General features: G+C 42.3%; 1 protein-coding gene across 1 annotated transcript in view; it reads right to left on the reverse strand.

Annotated features, from left to right (window-relative positions):
* Positions 1-3,515: 3,515 nt before the first annotated feature.
* LOC142564987 (uncharacterized) overlaps positions 3,516-16,047 on the reverse strand; it is a 107,786-nt gene continuing 95,254 nt past the window's right edge. Inside the window, exons 5-6 of the mRNA XM_075676223.1 lie at positions 10,420-10,521; positions 3,516-3,755 (exon numbers count right to left, since the gene is read on the reverse strand). Of these exons, the coding sequence (XP_075532338.1) occupies positions 3,568-3,755; positions 10,420-10,521 (290 nt within the window). The 3' untranslated portion in view covers positions 3,516-3,567. The remainder of the gene's footprint in view (positions 3,756-10,419; positions 10,522-16,047) is intronic.

Below are 16,047 nucleotides of genomic sequence, written 5' to 3' on the forward strand. Positions count from 1 at the left end.
GCAACAATGTTTTCAAGAGAACTTCAGCCAGAACCCATCTTTAGATGACGCTTATAGTCATTACTGTAATCAGCGTTTAAGTGGTGACGCACCGTATTGCGTTGTGGCAGATTCAATTATGAGATAAGTTGTAAAGTTTCGTTTATTGTTGGAAAATTATGAAACTTTGGTATATTGTGGCAATGAAAAATGATTGTGAGGCTTTATGGTCGAACACCACTTTCCCAAACAAACGAACTCCATTGAATAACCACAAGATCCTTGGGAGCGCGGCTAAAAGCCTTCAACAGTCTTGACAGTGTCCGTGCCCTTTAGAAATTACATACAGCGAGAAAAGTGTGGTCTAGCTAAACAGGTCGCAGATTTTTACTACATATTCACTGACAGTAATAATAAAAATTAATTAGGTTTGGCACCACGACAAGTACGACAACCATACAGAAAACATTTAGCAATGACAATGTCAGTTTGAACAGAACATAAAAAATAAGAATAAGCTTACTAATGAAATTAAAATGTAGAGTTAATAGCTCTAGAATATACAAAGGTTTGGAAAATTAGTAAAGCAAAAAGACAAAAGTTGAATTACTTCTACAGATTCAACATTGCATGAACCATAAAACTAACAAAACGTTTTGAGAATCACAAGCAGATTGTGCGCTAAATTTTGTACATTTTGGAAATATCAATAATATCTTTTGACAATTCATTTAGTAAAGATGGCCAGCAAAATTTCAACATTTATTTTCCATAGTTCGTGTGGCATATTTCAACTTTGCAATATTTAGGTTCACGTGTGTTGTATAAAGGATGGTTTTCTTGAATCTCCGCCTAACTATGTAATGTATTAGTATGCCTAGATGCGCCAGATTTGCAACGTCGAGGAAGCCGGTAGGGATACAATAATTCAACGCTGATAATGCTGAATTTATGAAATAATTCCCCAGTGTGCGAGGCTGGAGAAACTTGTAAGGCTATACGAACCGCTTGTTTTTCTAACCGAAGAAGTCTACTTTGGATTTTGAGCTTTGTCACTGACTAGACTAGGGCGCCATAGTTCATTATCAAGGAATACAGAGAATTATTAAAAAGTTATTTACCTACAATGAAAATGTTGAACAGTTACGGTGCAGAAAGTAAGTTGTTTGAGAAAGTTCCCCAAGAAGGTAAATAACACAATTGTCCCATGACATTTTTCCTGAAAAGTAGATTCCCAACCTCAGACGCGGGTAGAACATTACAGCTTTCGTATTTTGAACACTGATATATAAATCGTTTGCAAGAGCCCAAGCAATAAGAAGTGCTGAAGTGTCTTTTGCTCTTTCAGTCAACTCGACACTGAAATGAAAACTGAAAACCCCTGAAATGAATAAAGTCGTGTCTTCGGCGTATATGATGTACTTTGACAAATTATTATTATCCACGAGTTTATTAATCTATAGTATGAAACCGAAAGGGTCCAAAATTCTCCCTTAAGGAACGCCTGAAGTAAGCGGTCTTACTGAAGAATAAGGTCCGTAATTATCAACTTATTGTGTGTGGTATTGTAAGCATGAAGAAAAAAAGACAATGCTTTCCCATGGTAACCGTGGTGCTCAGAATTCTGAAGAAGAGTGTAATGATTGATGAGATCGAGAGCTTCCGTTAAGTCTAGAAAGACCACAAGAACCATATTTTTATTTTAAAATTTTCTATTACAAATTACTTCTGAGTAATGAGGGCAAGTTCAGCCAACATGTTTGGTGGGAAACCATATTGTGACCAAGTTATTAAGAAAAATATGTCATGCTCTTAACGAATATTTTTTTTCAAAATCTTTAGCGAACACTGCAGAATAGAAATGGGCTGATCATTGGAGATAGCTTCCTTGCTGCCCTTCTCATAAATTACAACAATACTACCAAATCGCATGTTACACACTACATTGATAACTAATCCTAAAACATGTGAGTAACATAATACCACTCTCACACGGATCATGTTTGAGGACATATCAGGAGGGCATATCAGGTCATAAACTGCTGCTACTAACAGTTAGTATCGGCGTTAGCGGGCCAGTTCCTGTATGCGTTATAATAAACATCTTGGGCTTCTTTCTCTCTCTCTTTTGTATATATATTTGTCTGCGTAGGAATATATGCTTATATTGAATGTATACTTGTGACATTTTTTATGTTTGCCTTCTGCTACGCAACTTTGTTTTGTTATTTGCGCTAATTTTTCTGTATCTTTCTTTCCCAAAGTTATAAACTGATTGTTTGTTCTTGCTTCAAACGTCCACGCGGGGGCCTGCGGCTTTGTGAAGCTCTCGAAATCACCGCTTGTTCTGCAGGGCCCTTCGTGTCATTACGCTGTACTGATGCGAAAATAAACGTGCTTGTCATTCTGTTGGTAAAGCTTATTTCCATGCACATCACCCACGAAGTGCAGACACTAAATAAAATTTATTTATAAACAACGTATTATGATTCTCTTTGGAATATCGAACTCACTATTTAATAATGCAAGTATATTTTCATAGGTGCGGCTAATTAAAATATCTACAGGAAATATTGCCAAAATTTGCATACATTGGATGGTTTCAGTATCAGGTTAATCTGTTTCAAAAATCAGCCTAGGATATTGCTTAGAAAAGCTGCATTACAGCGTTGCTGTTGGCTTATTCTCTGTTCTATCGCGGTTTCAAAATTCGCTGCCATATTCCAATATTCCATATAAAATTCTAATTCGCCTGCTCAAAACTGCTTCAAAATGAAATTTCATCTGCTTTTAATGGCTCTAAAATGCAATTTTGTCTGCTCCAAACAGCTGCAAAACGCAATTTTACTTGTTCCCCGAAAAATTGCTCCAAAACGATTTTGGGCAGTCCCAACCGTGCACCAATGTCCAATTGAGCGCCACTGATTGGTCATTCGAGTATTGCGTGGCCATTAATACCACAGCGGTACATCCTGCTCCCGCCAGCAAGCAGCGGCAGCCTGCGGCGACGACGTCGCATGCCACCGAGGTCGTACGCGAGAAGCTGGCGAGGAAGCAGCAGCGGCTACCCATGCCGGCAGGCGCGCGCAACAGCTCAGCCCAGTGGGAGTGAGAGACAGATATATGGACTGCGCCCTGGATTCCGAGATCGAGGCGGCGACACCTGCAAGCGCGTTACACGACTGCCTCGCTGAACACAAGACGTGCCACCCCATGACGTCGCATCACCGTATGTGTTCCACCAAGACACGCTCGTGACATGGCGTCGCAGCCAATGGGAATTTAGGTGCCATTTTGCTGCTACAGACGCCGTCTTTTTCGCTCAATGAGCCATTTGGTACTTTCGCATCAAAAATGTAAGAGGTGGGTTAGGGGCCGCGACAGTAATCTAGATATACTATATAAGGGTTTTACAGCTTCGCGAGTGTTTTGCAAGCCAAAGTAAATGTCTCAAATTCTCGAAAGCCTGTCCCAGTAAGTTCTCGTGTCCTAGGACTATGGAAATGAAGCACAAGTACACATTGAACCAGGTAACGTTCACGAACATTTATTTCACACGTGCAGCAATCGTTAAGGTATTCTGTCCTTCTACTTTGAAGTCTTCTTTTCGTTCTGCTCCTCCACCTCTCCAGCCGGCTCACTAACAGAGCAGTTCCAATTGTATGGATTGTAAATTATCCCGGAGCAGTGCGTCATGAATTCTATTTGGCAATACTCTGGAGGCAATGTACCGTTGGGAAGTCCTCCGCGAATGTACATGGCAGCAGTTCGGATATCTGCACCGAAAAATGTTGGCTGAGCACAAGTCATTACATTTAGGCGTAAAGCAGCTTGTCTAGCCGTTTCAGGCACAGAGTGGCCAATTGGGAACATTACATTCATTTGTTTTCAGGATTAGCTCCGCTCAATTACGTAACATATCCAGCCCCTATTTCAAGTTGAAAGCGTGCAGTACTGTTAGAGCACTTTGGGCGCAATACTGCTGTAAGCTTTTGATCAATGTAACGCCAATTCGGTCGACGCCCTTGTGTCGTCGGCCACGACAAAATGCAACCATCAGGTGCTTCTCGATTTCTGTGAATTGAGACAAAAGCAGGCTATGCAGTATCAACAGGCCAGCGCACCACACGATGCCAGATTTAAACGAATTAGTGGTTTTTTCACACTTACTCTACACAGTCGTTAATGATAATCGACTTCAAAAGCTGTACCCCTGAGGAGCCATCGGATCTGAGGAGAGCATAAGAACTGTGAGGGGAAACACGGGTCAGAATACCCGGCACTTGAACAGTCCCTTTGTTGTTATAAACATTTAAATATTGTTATGGCAATGTAATACAGCTCTGTGCTAAATATTATTCCAATTTCATGATTTTAAAGTATTTAAGTTTTGTAACACTTAAATACAACGGCTGCTGACCAACCTATCTCTGCAATCAGTAGGAACAAAGCCGCGTTTTTGCGGAGGCATTTCTTTATATTTCATTTTCTTTATTCACAAGTTTTCCCGTTTGCTTACAGAAAACCAGAAGTGTAAGGACTAAAGGTGCTAGCATGCGCCTGACTTAGGCCCTGACCCCTGTAGAATCTGCGCTCTTGCGAAGCAATCGGGACAGCGTAAGAATGGGGAGAAAAGGAAAAAAATGGGGGCGGGGGGGGATTTGAACAAGGAATTCATGAGGCAAGATCGAGAAAAAAACTGATACACTACAAGCTAAGAAAAACGACCACACGACGTGCAACCAAAAAACATCATGAACAACACAGTTTGGGCGAACAATTAAAAAAACGCGATTTGCAGCAGCACGGATACGCTAACAAACATAGGAATCAGGAAACAAAAACAGACATAGTACTTTACTATGTCTTACATATAAAAACGCTACAGTATTCGTTTGGCTCAAACTAACATGAATAAGCATTTAAAACTCGCTTCGTAAAAACACACAATGTTGAAACGAAAACCACACATCACAGCAACGAGCTATGTTTGGTTACATATATTTATTTTATACAAATTTATTGAACGCGATTGCTTTATTAGGTCAAACATTTCCTTGTTTTCAATTAGGAGCTTTGGAATTTGATAACTCATGATTTGCATCCCATTAATAAATCTAACCTTAGGTAGTTTACAGTCAATCACACGAAAGTTGCGGTCTGTGGCCGTTTGAAGATAGATGGACTCAAAGTTTGCCCAGTTTTCTTTATTTTGCGCGAACATATAAAGTGAGAGCTTCGCTGTGTAAAGAAGATTTGGTGGAATTTATATCTCATTTTATATGGAGATGTGGTATCATTGAAGCAGATACGTTCAAGAGCCCGAACAGCTCCTCTATTGTAAAACCTCAAGTTTATTTAAATTTGTCGTCGTTGTAGAGCCCCACATCAGTAAGCAGTATTGTAGATGGTACTGAGTTAGTACATGATATATAACCAGTTTTAATCTGTTTGGAATTAAAGAACCTATTTTCCATTGTGTGCCAATTGTTCCATTGTGTGTTTACATTGTGTGCCAACTTTGGAGGTTGGTTATATGGTCATTCCACGATAGTTATTCCTGAAAAAATACACCTAGGAACTTTACACTGCTCGTCTTTTCAAGCACTGCGTCTTCAAAACACAGGTTGAAACTATTTATTATATGCGAGTTTCGCGCTCTGAAGATGGCATATTTCGTTTTACTGATATTTAACTTTAACTCATTTGCATCTAACCATAGTGATAGTTCTCTTAGCCATATAGTAGCTTTCAATTCGGCCTGTTCCAAATTTTTACTAGGAAAAAATACATTTGTATCTTCGGCGAAAACTAGCATCTGCTCAGTATGGCGTATGTTGCAGATGTCATTAACGTATAAAAGAAATAAAAGGGGACCTAATATCGAGCCTTGTGGTATTCCCGTTGTGATTATGTTGTGACCTGTAGAACAGCTGTTCAATGTCACGTACTGTTTGCGATTATCGAGATAACTTTTGCTTATTTGATAAGCCTGGCCGCTTAAGCCGTAAAAAGGTAGTTTTTTTTAATAATATGGTGAGTAACAGAGTCAAACGCTTTCTTAATATCTAAAAATATTGCCGTCGTAAACTGTTTGTTTTCAATATTCTCAACTAATTTTTCTATAATGCCTAGTATCGCTAGCTCAGTGGACTTGGTTTTTTGAAATCCAAACTTCTGAGGTACTATCAATTTGTGTTTTCCTAGAAAGTCAATTATTTTTTTAAATATAACGCATTCATTTACTTTCGAGAATATATTGAGAACGGAGATAGGACGATAGTTTCCTAGGTCATCTATTTTTCCACCTTTGTGTACAGGAGTTGCGCGTGCTACTTTTAATTCATCGAGAAAGTATCTTTCAGAATGCAATTGCAAATGTGTCCCAGTGGAACTGAAATCGTTGACGCTACAGCCTTGATTGGATCAGCCTTAATTCCGTCCGGACCAGCTGGAGTTTTACTATTAATAGATTCAATAATGCTAATTATCTCAAATTCGATAGTAGGCATCAGGTATAAAGTGTCAGAACAATTTATGTTTATAAAACTGTCTGGGTCAACTTTTGTCGTATTTTTTATTTTCCTGTCGCAAGTTAGAAAATGCTGATTAAATTTATTGGAACGGTCTCGATCGGTGATAGCTTTGCCGGCAAATTTAATTTCCTCAGCGATTAAACGAGTGTGGTTTGACTGACATATTTCATTATAGATATTCCATAATTTACTGGAATCACCAACGACATCAAATGTATTACCGTAAAAGTTGTCTTTTGCCTTTCTGATTTCCTTGTTTAGTTTATTGCGCTACCTTTTATAGTAATTGAATTTATCGCTATCTTTCAGTCTGAAGAAGTCTTGAAACAGCTTGTTCCTGTCTTGTATTTGTTTATAAATTGAAGGTGTCATGAATGGTTTCCTAACCTTTTTCTTTTTTTTCCATACAGCTACTGGGAAAGCCTGGTGGTATAAGTCCAGTATGTTTTCGTAAAATCTTAAACAGACTGAAGAGCGGTCTTCGTTCCGGACTTCAGACCAGTATGCATCAAGCACGATCTCCTTGAACACATCTATTATAGAAGCGTCTATTCTTCTAAATTTATGGCATTTATCATAACTTTTTTTCCTTAGTGTTTTTCTTCACCGATTTCCTATATATATATATATATATATATATATATATATATATATATATATATATATATATATATATATATATATATATATATATATATATATATATATATATATCCTTCACCTCGTGTGCTGGAAAACTCTGTGAGCCCATGGTGCACAACCGCATGATCGAACATCTCGAAGACAGCGTACATGTCCAAAACACTATGTTCGGATTTAGAGCTCACCTGTCCACGCAAGACGTGTTACTGTAGATCAAAGACAAAGTCATCGACAAACTGGACACGCACAGCAAAAGAACCATCCTCGCACTTGACGTGAAAGGGGCTTTTAACAACGTGTCACACGAAGCCATCCTGCAACACCTCAACGTATATAACTGCGGCAAAAATATATATATTTACACCAAAGCTTTTCTGAAAGAACGGGCAGCCACAGTTGGGATAGGCAACTTACGCTCTGAAAAATTCGACATACCGCGAAAGGGAACGCCACAAGGCTCCGTCATTTGGCCTGCGCAGTCGCCCAAATGTAGCCAAAAGCGAAATTTTTGAGTAGCCCGAGAGCAGCCAGAAAGCTTTGTCTTTTTGTGATGTCATTTCTTAAGCATACTGGATTCATTTTCGGCAAGACTACCTCCATATAGTTTTTCCACGCTTGACCACTCATCACCTCCGCGCGCATCGTCACAGAGGCCATGCGGCACGGAACACAGATGCTGCACAAGCGCAAGAAATGCAGAAACGCATGCATGCAGGCAAATTCGTGATAAGGCAAACGCGGTCTTCATTGCAAATGCAGTGTCTTATTTTTCCCAGAGCATCAAAAATCCGGAGAAGAACGACACACAAATAGCACCACGCACTAAACACGCTAAGCAATGCCATGCATTCAGGCGTTCAGTGTTATAACTTACAGGTCATGATAATTTCGCTTAACACCACACAATACACTAAGCGAAGAACTACAAAAAATGGCATGGCAAAGTCTAACACAATCGATGGCGGTTGGTGCAAAATATCGTTCGCTATATAGCCATGCAAAAGTATGCTATGATTGAACAGTACGAGCTTATTACGAAGTGAAACTGCTTGGTCCATACAAATGTCAGACCTGAAGCGAGACAACAATTCTTGGCCCGGTTTGAAATCCTTGCAGCAGACTTCGTTCCTGGCCAGGCCAAACATCACGTGGAGGAGCGCTACCAATGTCTCGTTCGACATTCTATATCGAAGGTCGGTTTTAATGAGTGAGGTCTGGCTGAACACTCGTTCGACGGCGGCATTTGATACGGGTCGTGATAGCAAAGACAGGAGGAGGGTTTGGAGGTTTGTAAGGAAGGGGTGGCTGTGAGTGTCTGTGGGGCAACCGAAGAGGATATGTTCTACCTTGGCGTTGGAGCAAGGGCAAGTTGGGCAGGAAGGGTCGAAACGAATTGCCACGTAGGCGCCACGCGGCAGGAAGAAAATTCGGCAAATGTCGGTTAGGTTCAGCTCGGTGTTCTCCCTCCGTTTTGGCGCCGAAGTCACCCGCGGCGCACCGTCAACGGGAGCTAAAAGCATCTGAGGCTTAAAACGTACCTAGGACGCCGAAAGCTACCATGCGGAGACAGCAACAGTCTATGTTCGCTAGCGCGCGCGCGCGCGCGCGCGCGGGTAGTGTTAATTCGCAGAGGGAGACGTGTTTCCGGAGGTCAGCTTTCTGAATTAAAATTATAAACAGGCCGCGATGCTTGACCTTCTGATATGCATATGTGTTCTCTCGCATAGAACTTGCAAATTTTGATTTTGTAGGAGGCACGCTCAATTTATTAAACCTGCTGTCGTCTGCATTTTGATTCCAGCGTGCTTTTCATTTCTTAACTATTTTTACTTTTGTTACGCTGGAAAGAGATGCAGCCCAAAATTAGCCACATAGCCTATAGGAAAAGTCTGGCGCCAACTCGGACAAAAAGTAGCCCAATTTGGCTATTAATAGCCCAATCTGGCAACCCTATTAAATATGGCGGTGTATTCGGACGCTGCAACCCTGAGGCCGTCGAGGCAGCTTGTATATTAGTGCACTCCCTCGTAGAGTTCGCACAGCTGCGAAACTTGAGTACAGCGTTCGACTGCGCCGATGATGAACAAACTGTCATTGTACTCCTCAGCGAGGGTGATACGACAGCCGAACCTATCTCGGAGTGCTACACCGCTAACGCGTAGTTTGGATCCGCCAGGCGCAGGCCTTCAATTGCACTCTTCACTATGCCGGCTGGGATCTCGAATATAAAAACTTCATCGTTTCGGGCAGCTCATCCTTGTTAAGCACCGAGGCCTCGAAAAGTTCCCAGAAGCCCTGCCACTCGCGAATCTCACCAGAGATAACGGGTACCTGCAGTTTCTGTGCGGCAAATCATATAGGTGTCCAGGAACTTGCTCGAATGGAGATAGGTTAGGCGGTGAGTTCACGCACAATGTTTTAGGTGACGCTGTCTCTGGGCGTTGCTGCAAAATTCACCACGGAGTGGAGCGGACTCATGTTCGGGCGGATCTTCTTGTATTGCTCCAGAGCTACGATAGCTTCCATTTCCTACTACTGACTATTGTTCGGGAGGTCGGTGATATTGTCGTTGAGCACTGCAAGCGCCTAGTACTTGTCCTGTAGGACGTCCAAAATAACTTCCCGGTGAGACGGTGACAGATGCTTGGCTTGCAATACTTCACTATCCGAAGAGATGAGTTTCATAGCAGCTGCTCGAAATGCGCCCCTGCTGCGTCGCACTCAAATCACCGTCGGTGCAGGTCGCCAGTTTTTTCCTTCATTTCACGGCACCTAAAGCTATGGTAAAGACCGAGACTGATGTCCGAGGGATGCAGTTACTGCGACAAGGATGGCGCTAGCAGGAACCTTTCTATTCTGCGTTCTCAACACCTTCTCTGCAGTTTTCAAGACCTTCGTGAAGTGTTTTTCCTGACTTTCCCCTCTTCTATATTATGTAGCTCTTCGGGTATATTTTTGCATGATGTCGTACCTATATGCAAAAATGTCATTGACACTCTCTCTGTTTCTGGTAATTTTGTTCACTGACATGCGTGCTTAAATTTGTAAAATGATATTTTTCTGCACCTTTGTAGCACGTTGAGGTGTTGTTAAGCTGAGTGCATTTTTTGAAATCCAAGCCACCTTCCCTAAGTGCAGCTGCCTTTGTCGGAGGGAGGGCGGCAGTATAGTTACTCTAATGAAGCTTTTTCTGTTACTCCTAATGCCACCTTGCGCTTTTGAAATGGTATGACAAAAAAGCTCAAACTCATATGTGTCTTACCAGCAGTATCATTTGGAGTAAAAGTCACTGTAAAGACACTGCAGTTGTATGTGTCTGGTTGATTATAAGTCAGCTCCATATCAATTTCATACACTTTCTCTCCTGAAACATTGAAAGCAGTACAATTGGTCAGCTTAAATTACTGTATTTCAATTTCACCAATCACTGTCAGTAAATAAACGTCAGATAAAATCATTCGAGAGAAGTGCAACATAAAAAATACAACATGTCAACAGATATGACCTCCTATAATAGAAACGTAGGGTGCAAAATAAGTTTATAACAAGGTTAGCTACTTATACAAATCCACTCACATATTTAAAAAATATACTTTAGTGAGGTCCTATAGACTTTTGCCGAAATAGAAGGAAAGCTAAATTGTCTATACAGCGTGACTGCCACTCTGCACTGAAAGTACATTGCGTTTGGGAATAAACAACAAAATGCCATCCTAAGCTATCCGGGGTGCCTACGAGGTCGCAGTGTCCTTTTTTGTTTAAGTCCGATAATTTCTAGCAACTGGCTCTGTTTAATGTGTGGCTGGTGTTCTAGATTTGGTCGTGTAGTGTTGTTGAGTGTAAATACGGTGACGGGAGGGACAAAGTAGACAGGAGAGACGCATTTCCGCTTAAAACACTGCATGAAGCACCAACTGGGCCAATATTCAACGTTTCTGGATTTGGTGGCGCAATTTTTCGCCGTTTCTTTCAATACATCATTATTTCTTATGCTATGTTGGCAACGAAGCTTCCGTGAGCATCGGCCCACATTGCTGCTCTTCCGTATTTTGACTACAGAATACATCGCCTGATATATAGGTGACAGAAATATGTAGTTGTACTAAGTATGGTTCGTTTTTTACAGTGTAGAATGCCAAAATATCAGGAAGAGTTCCCACTTCACTTTTTTGGGCTGACATCACTTTGAGTCATAACAGCATATTTCTGCTTACTTTTGCGTTGCGGATTGGAGGATTCGTATTCTATTTGCGTAGAAGCCATCCCAAAGGTTTTTAACTTGCAATACAATGAGGCATTATTTATTGCCACTATAAGTATATACCAGTGATAAACTACCCAGACAAAAGTAGAAGTAATCAAAATGTGCGCAATGAACACAGGAGCGCTTACAAACAAAGGCGAAGTGCAAGTTAGGAAATGTCCAAAACCGAAATGTAACCTCGGCGTACGGCTTGCCGAGCCAATAATTACAATGACCATAAGGTCTCAAGAGTCACGAATCAGTAGAGGCATACCATCTCATTCAGTGGTGTATTACAAATTCCTAACTTGCACGAGTAGAATGGATCTTTGATAACTTAATCGCTTCTGTCAAAAGAGGCGGTTCTCGTGGCATCGCGGACGCGAGTGGCAAAATCTTCCTCATTAGGTGATGGAGCAGAACAAAGGTCGAAGAACTGGGCATGAAGCCGCAGCATCATGCCATAAACGAGCTCTGCTACACAGCACAGAGCAACAGGCCACAGCACGCTGCGAACACCGAGCCGGATGTGTGGTAGACGCTCCGACCAGGGTGTCAACGGATGAACCTCCTTCTGCAAGGCTTTGAGTTGGTGGTGAAAGTTCAACCATGCAATTATACATCGGACGGTGCGCTGTCATCATTACGTAGCTTACAAGAATCAGCCAGGATAAAGTACCTAAGAAGTGATAGTGGAACAGACGACCACGGAAGGTGGTAATAGACATGCGAACTCAGCAGCGGCTAATCCGCAAATGGATGCGTTCGCGCGTGACTGACTCTCTCATAGGGTCACTGATCGGTGGTGCTTGAGGCCTTTGCTTGAATCGTTCAATGCATGTGAAAATATACGGGTTGTTTTATAGCAATTTGTATTTTTCCCCACTTCAGCCGTTTTAGATCTATCTATCTATCTATCTATCTATCTATCTATCTATCTATCTATCTATCTATCTATCTATCTATCTATCTATCTATCTATCTATCTATCTATCTATCTATCTATCTGTCTGTCTGTCTGTCTGTGTGTCTATCTTGTCTGTCGTTTTAGGTCTATCTATCTATCTATCTATCTATCTATCTATCTATCTATCTATCTATCTATCTATCTATCTATCTATTTATCTATCTATCTATCTATCTGTCTGTCTGTCTGTCTGTCTGTCTGTCTGTCTGTCTGTCTGTCTGTCTGTCTGTCTGTCTGTCTGTCCTTTTACGTCGACAAAGTTGCTGAAGCCTAATAGCTTGGACCACTAGGTACGTGGTTCTGCTCGCGATTTCATCGTGATCTTTCAATTGTCATTTCATTTAGGTAATCCAACACTCGTGGTGGTGTCGTCGTCTTACTGTCGTGGTGTATATTAAGCCACCTGTATATTAAGCCACCAAGGGCATCGCCCTAGTGGTGCCCTTGTGCTCATTCCATCTATATCGATTCAGCTTCATCCTGCTATGATCGTCTTGCCACCGTCGTCGTACCATCGCCGTCATACATGCATCGTGATGCAGTCGTAGTCACAAATAGTCGTCATACCTCCATTCTTGTCCCATTAGTCTTATACCGCTGTCATGTCATTGCCGCTATACATTCATATTCTTGCCGTTGCCGTGGTGCCATCGTGGCCGTGCAATGTTTGTCATTGTAACTTTGTCACCCAACTTTGTCATCCAACGACAGTTGTCGTGATATCATTGTCTTCATGCAGTCCTAGTCACGCTATCGTTCTCCGATCATCACTTCCCCAACGTTATCCCATTGTAGCGACGCCGTCGTTCTCATACCATCTTCGTCGATTTGCCGACGTAAATCCTTTCTCATTATTCTATCGTAATTTTTCTGTCGTCATTCCAACGTGATTCTACCAACGCTGTCATGACATCGTCATCATTGCGTCATCATATCGGCACGATCGTCTGATCATAAACAATGACGTAATAGTTATGTGGAAGCCCGCAAGGTGGAGAGAAGTAATTGCTAAAGAAAAAATGCGACATCCCCGCAAAGGTAGCAAAGTGCTGCAAAGAAACCCATGCGGGTTCCTCGAATGAAAAGCCTCGCATTTGAAAAAAACAACTGCGAAGCTTTTCTTTCCAGGAACCCCTATGGCTTTCCTTTGCTACATTTTGGTGGATGTCTCATCTTGCCTTTGTTAATTTATCATAGACTATTTTCGTCAAATAGTGTTCGTGATAAGTCATTACCACACCAATGTCGGTATGTAGTGGTCAGGGTGAATTCGTTGTACCATCATCATGATGTATGCACCGTCATTCCTCTATCATCATTGTAAAATTCATGTTGGACTTTCATCAAGTCATCGTAATTGCACAATCGACATCATACCATAGTCATCGTGACGTCGTCTTCATACCACCTTCGTCGATCTATTGATATGATTATTTCTTCATTTATTTTTCGTCACGTTTATCCCATTGATGAGTCCGTTGTCGTGCCTTCGTGGTGATTGCATCTTTTCATACAACAGAAGCTTTCGTGCATTCGTTGTCATACTGTAGTCATCATGCCGTCCTGGATATGTAATTGCAGTCATTCACGTTTCGTCACCCGGTCATCGTCATGCCTTGGTCGTAACGCTGATGTCATCATGCACCCGTCGTCGCCACGCTGCCGTCTACTACAATCATCACTTAGCAATCGTCATCTCACTGTCTTCTTGCCACCACCATGACGCCACATTTGTTATGGCATTGAAGTCATTTCATTCGCTACCCTGCATCAGCGTCAAACAGCTGTCGCCATGCTCGTGGTTCATGGTTGACCTTGGCTAGCGAATGCCATAGAAGGGAGCCGATACCACACTATATATACCTCATCTAGCCGAAGTAATTGAAGACACCGAATGACGAATAGATATGATAACGAAAACTGACTTGAGAGATACGGTGTCCCTACACTGCTCGAGTGCTATTCGCCTTATAGTCGATATCCGTCGTGGGATAAGTTTCCTTGTAATTTTTTGGATGGACGTAACGGGTCCACCAGGTTAAGGCGTAGGTGGATAAAGCGCGTTTTATGGATTGAAAGAAACAATGGGAATTACTGTGTGTCGCACAACTTGGGCTTTCTAGCAATTCACAAAAGTACGCATCTAATGGCGGAAGATAATGTCGATGCGTAGAGACAGGTATCGTGCAGTAATGAGGCGCTCAGTCGCACTGATGAGAGTGTAAAAGAAATGCAAAGCATTGAAGAGGTCGTGGCTATCACACTGGAACGTAGGGGTGTGAGCAACCGGCACGGGTGTAGAAAACCAGGGGAATCGCGAGGCCGTGAAGTAGTTTGTCCTCGAATGCGACGCAATACGAATACAAGTGTCTGCATTCGCTGCCATTTAGCTGTTCTATAGTTACGGCTGCGAAATGCGCAAGTGGACAATTGTGAACATTCGCATTGACTTGTATTTAGAACAGTACGTCAGAAGCGAAGTTGTCCTTTGAAATGACGTTCGGATATAACTTGTGAAGTAAAAAATTCAAGCGAGTTGGTGCATCTCTAGCGCAGTACGAGTAAAGTTGGTAGTGTTCAAAGCCTGCGTCAGCGGCTTGTCGTCGGCTAGGGAATGAAACCCCTGATCTTAAAGGAAGTGTGGAGACGTAATGCCAATTAAGCCGCCAGTAGCTTGTTACCGAATGGGATGCACGGACTGGCTAAGTTGGCGGCTGGCTGCAAAACTGCATCGACAAACCGCTGAAGTATTGCTCTGAGCGCAAAGTCTGAGGTGTCTACCCTAAATGACGTGAGGGTATCGCACTATTACGAGAAAGGAGGGTTGCGTTGGCGATGTCCTCCTTGATGGACCTGAGCACTGTCTCTGTGTCTTTTGTCCTGGAGACGGTCGCGCTGAGTTTCGTCTGACACCACACGAGGACAAGAGGCGACTGAAAGAAGGTGGTGCCGTGAGAAATGAGCCATCGGTAGCTGCTTGCGAGGGAAAGAAGTTTCTGCATTACTGGAGGGGCTTTTGTTTTCAACTGATGGGCGTGCAAGCTGAATGGTTGCTTTAATGCTGCAGGAGGTGAGATCCTGCGCATATCTCTAATATATGCAAAAATGTTACAGAATTTTTTTTTTGCAGCGCGGACCATGCACTTTGTCGTGAGCTTGTCGAAGTCACAATGGTTGAAACTACGATGTAACTTGTTGGACACGCGTTATGAAGTCCAAGAAGCAGCGATGTCGGATGTAGAGAAGAAGAAGAAGATGTAGAGAAGAGAAAGCGCGCCCTGGCAATTCGCCTACGTACAGGCTCGTGCACATTTAGTGCTAACAATCCACTGCGTGGCCACTCGGCGGAGCACGACTGCCGCCAACGTGGTTGCGAATCGAAGCAATCCTACGCATGTGCAACGGGGGGAAAATACGTCTCGAGGCATGGCTCTATTTTATCTGGTACACTATTAGAGGGAGCCGAGACTTTCTTGTTGCGAAAATATTTTCTCTTTCAGTACAATATCGTCCCCGCGAGGTAACGTGCCTTGCGATTGTCTATCATTTGATAGAGACAGGCAATCATACCTTTTTCACCGGCGTAAATTGCATCGCCGCAGGCAAATATCCATGTCAGGCTTAACAGTTTCATCGTTAGGTTGTCCCAAAAAAGCTAGGAAATAATTGAAATCCTTCTC

The sequence above is a fragment of the Dermacentor variabilis genome, chromosome 11 (assembly GCF_050947875.1).
Source record: "Dermacentor variabilis isolate Ectoservices chromosome 11, ASM5094787v1, whole genome shotgun sequence".
NCBI classification, from domain to species: Eukaryota; Metazoa; Arthropoda; class Arachnida; order Ixodida; family Ixodidae; genus Dermacentor; species Dermacentor variabilis.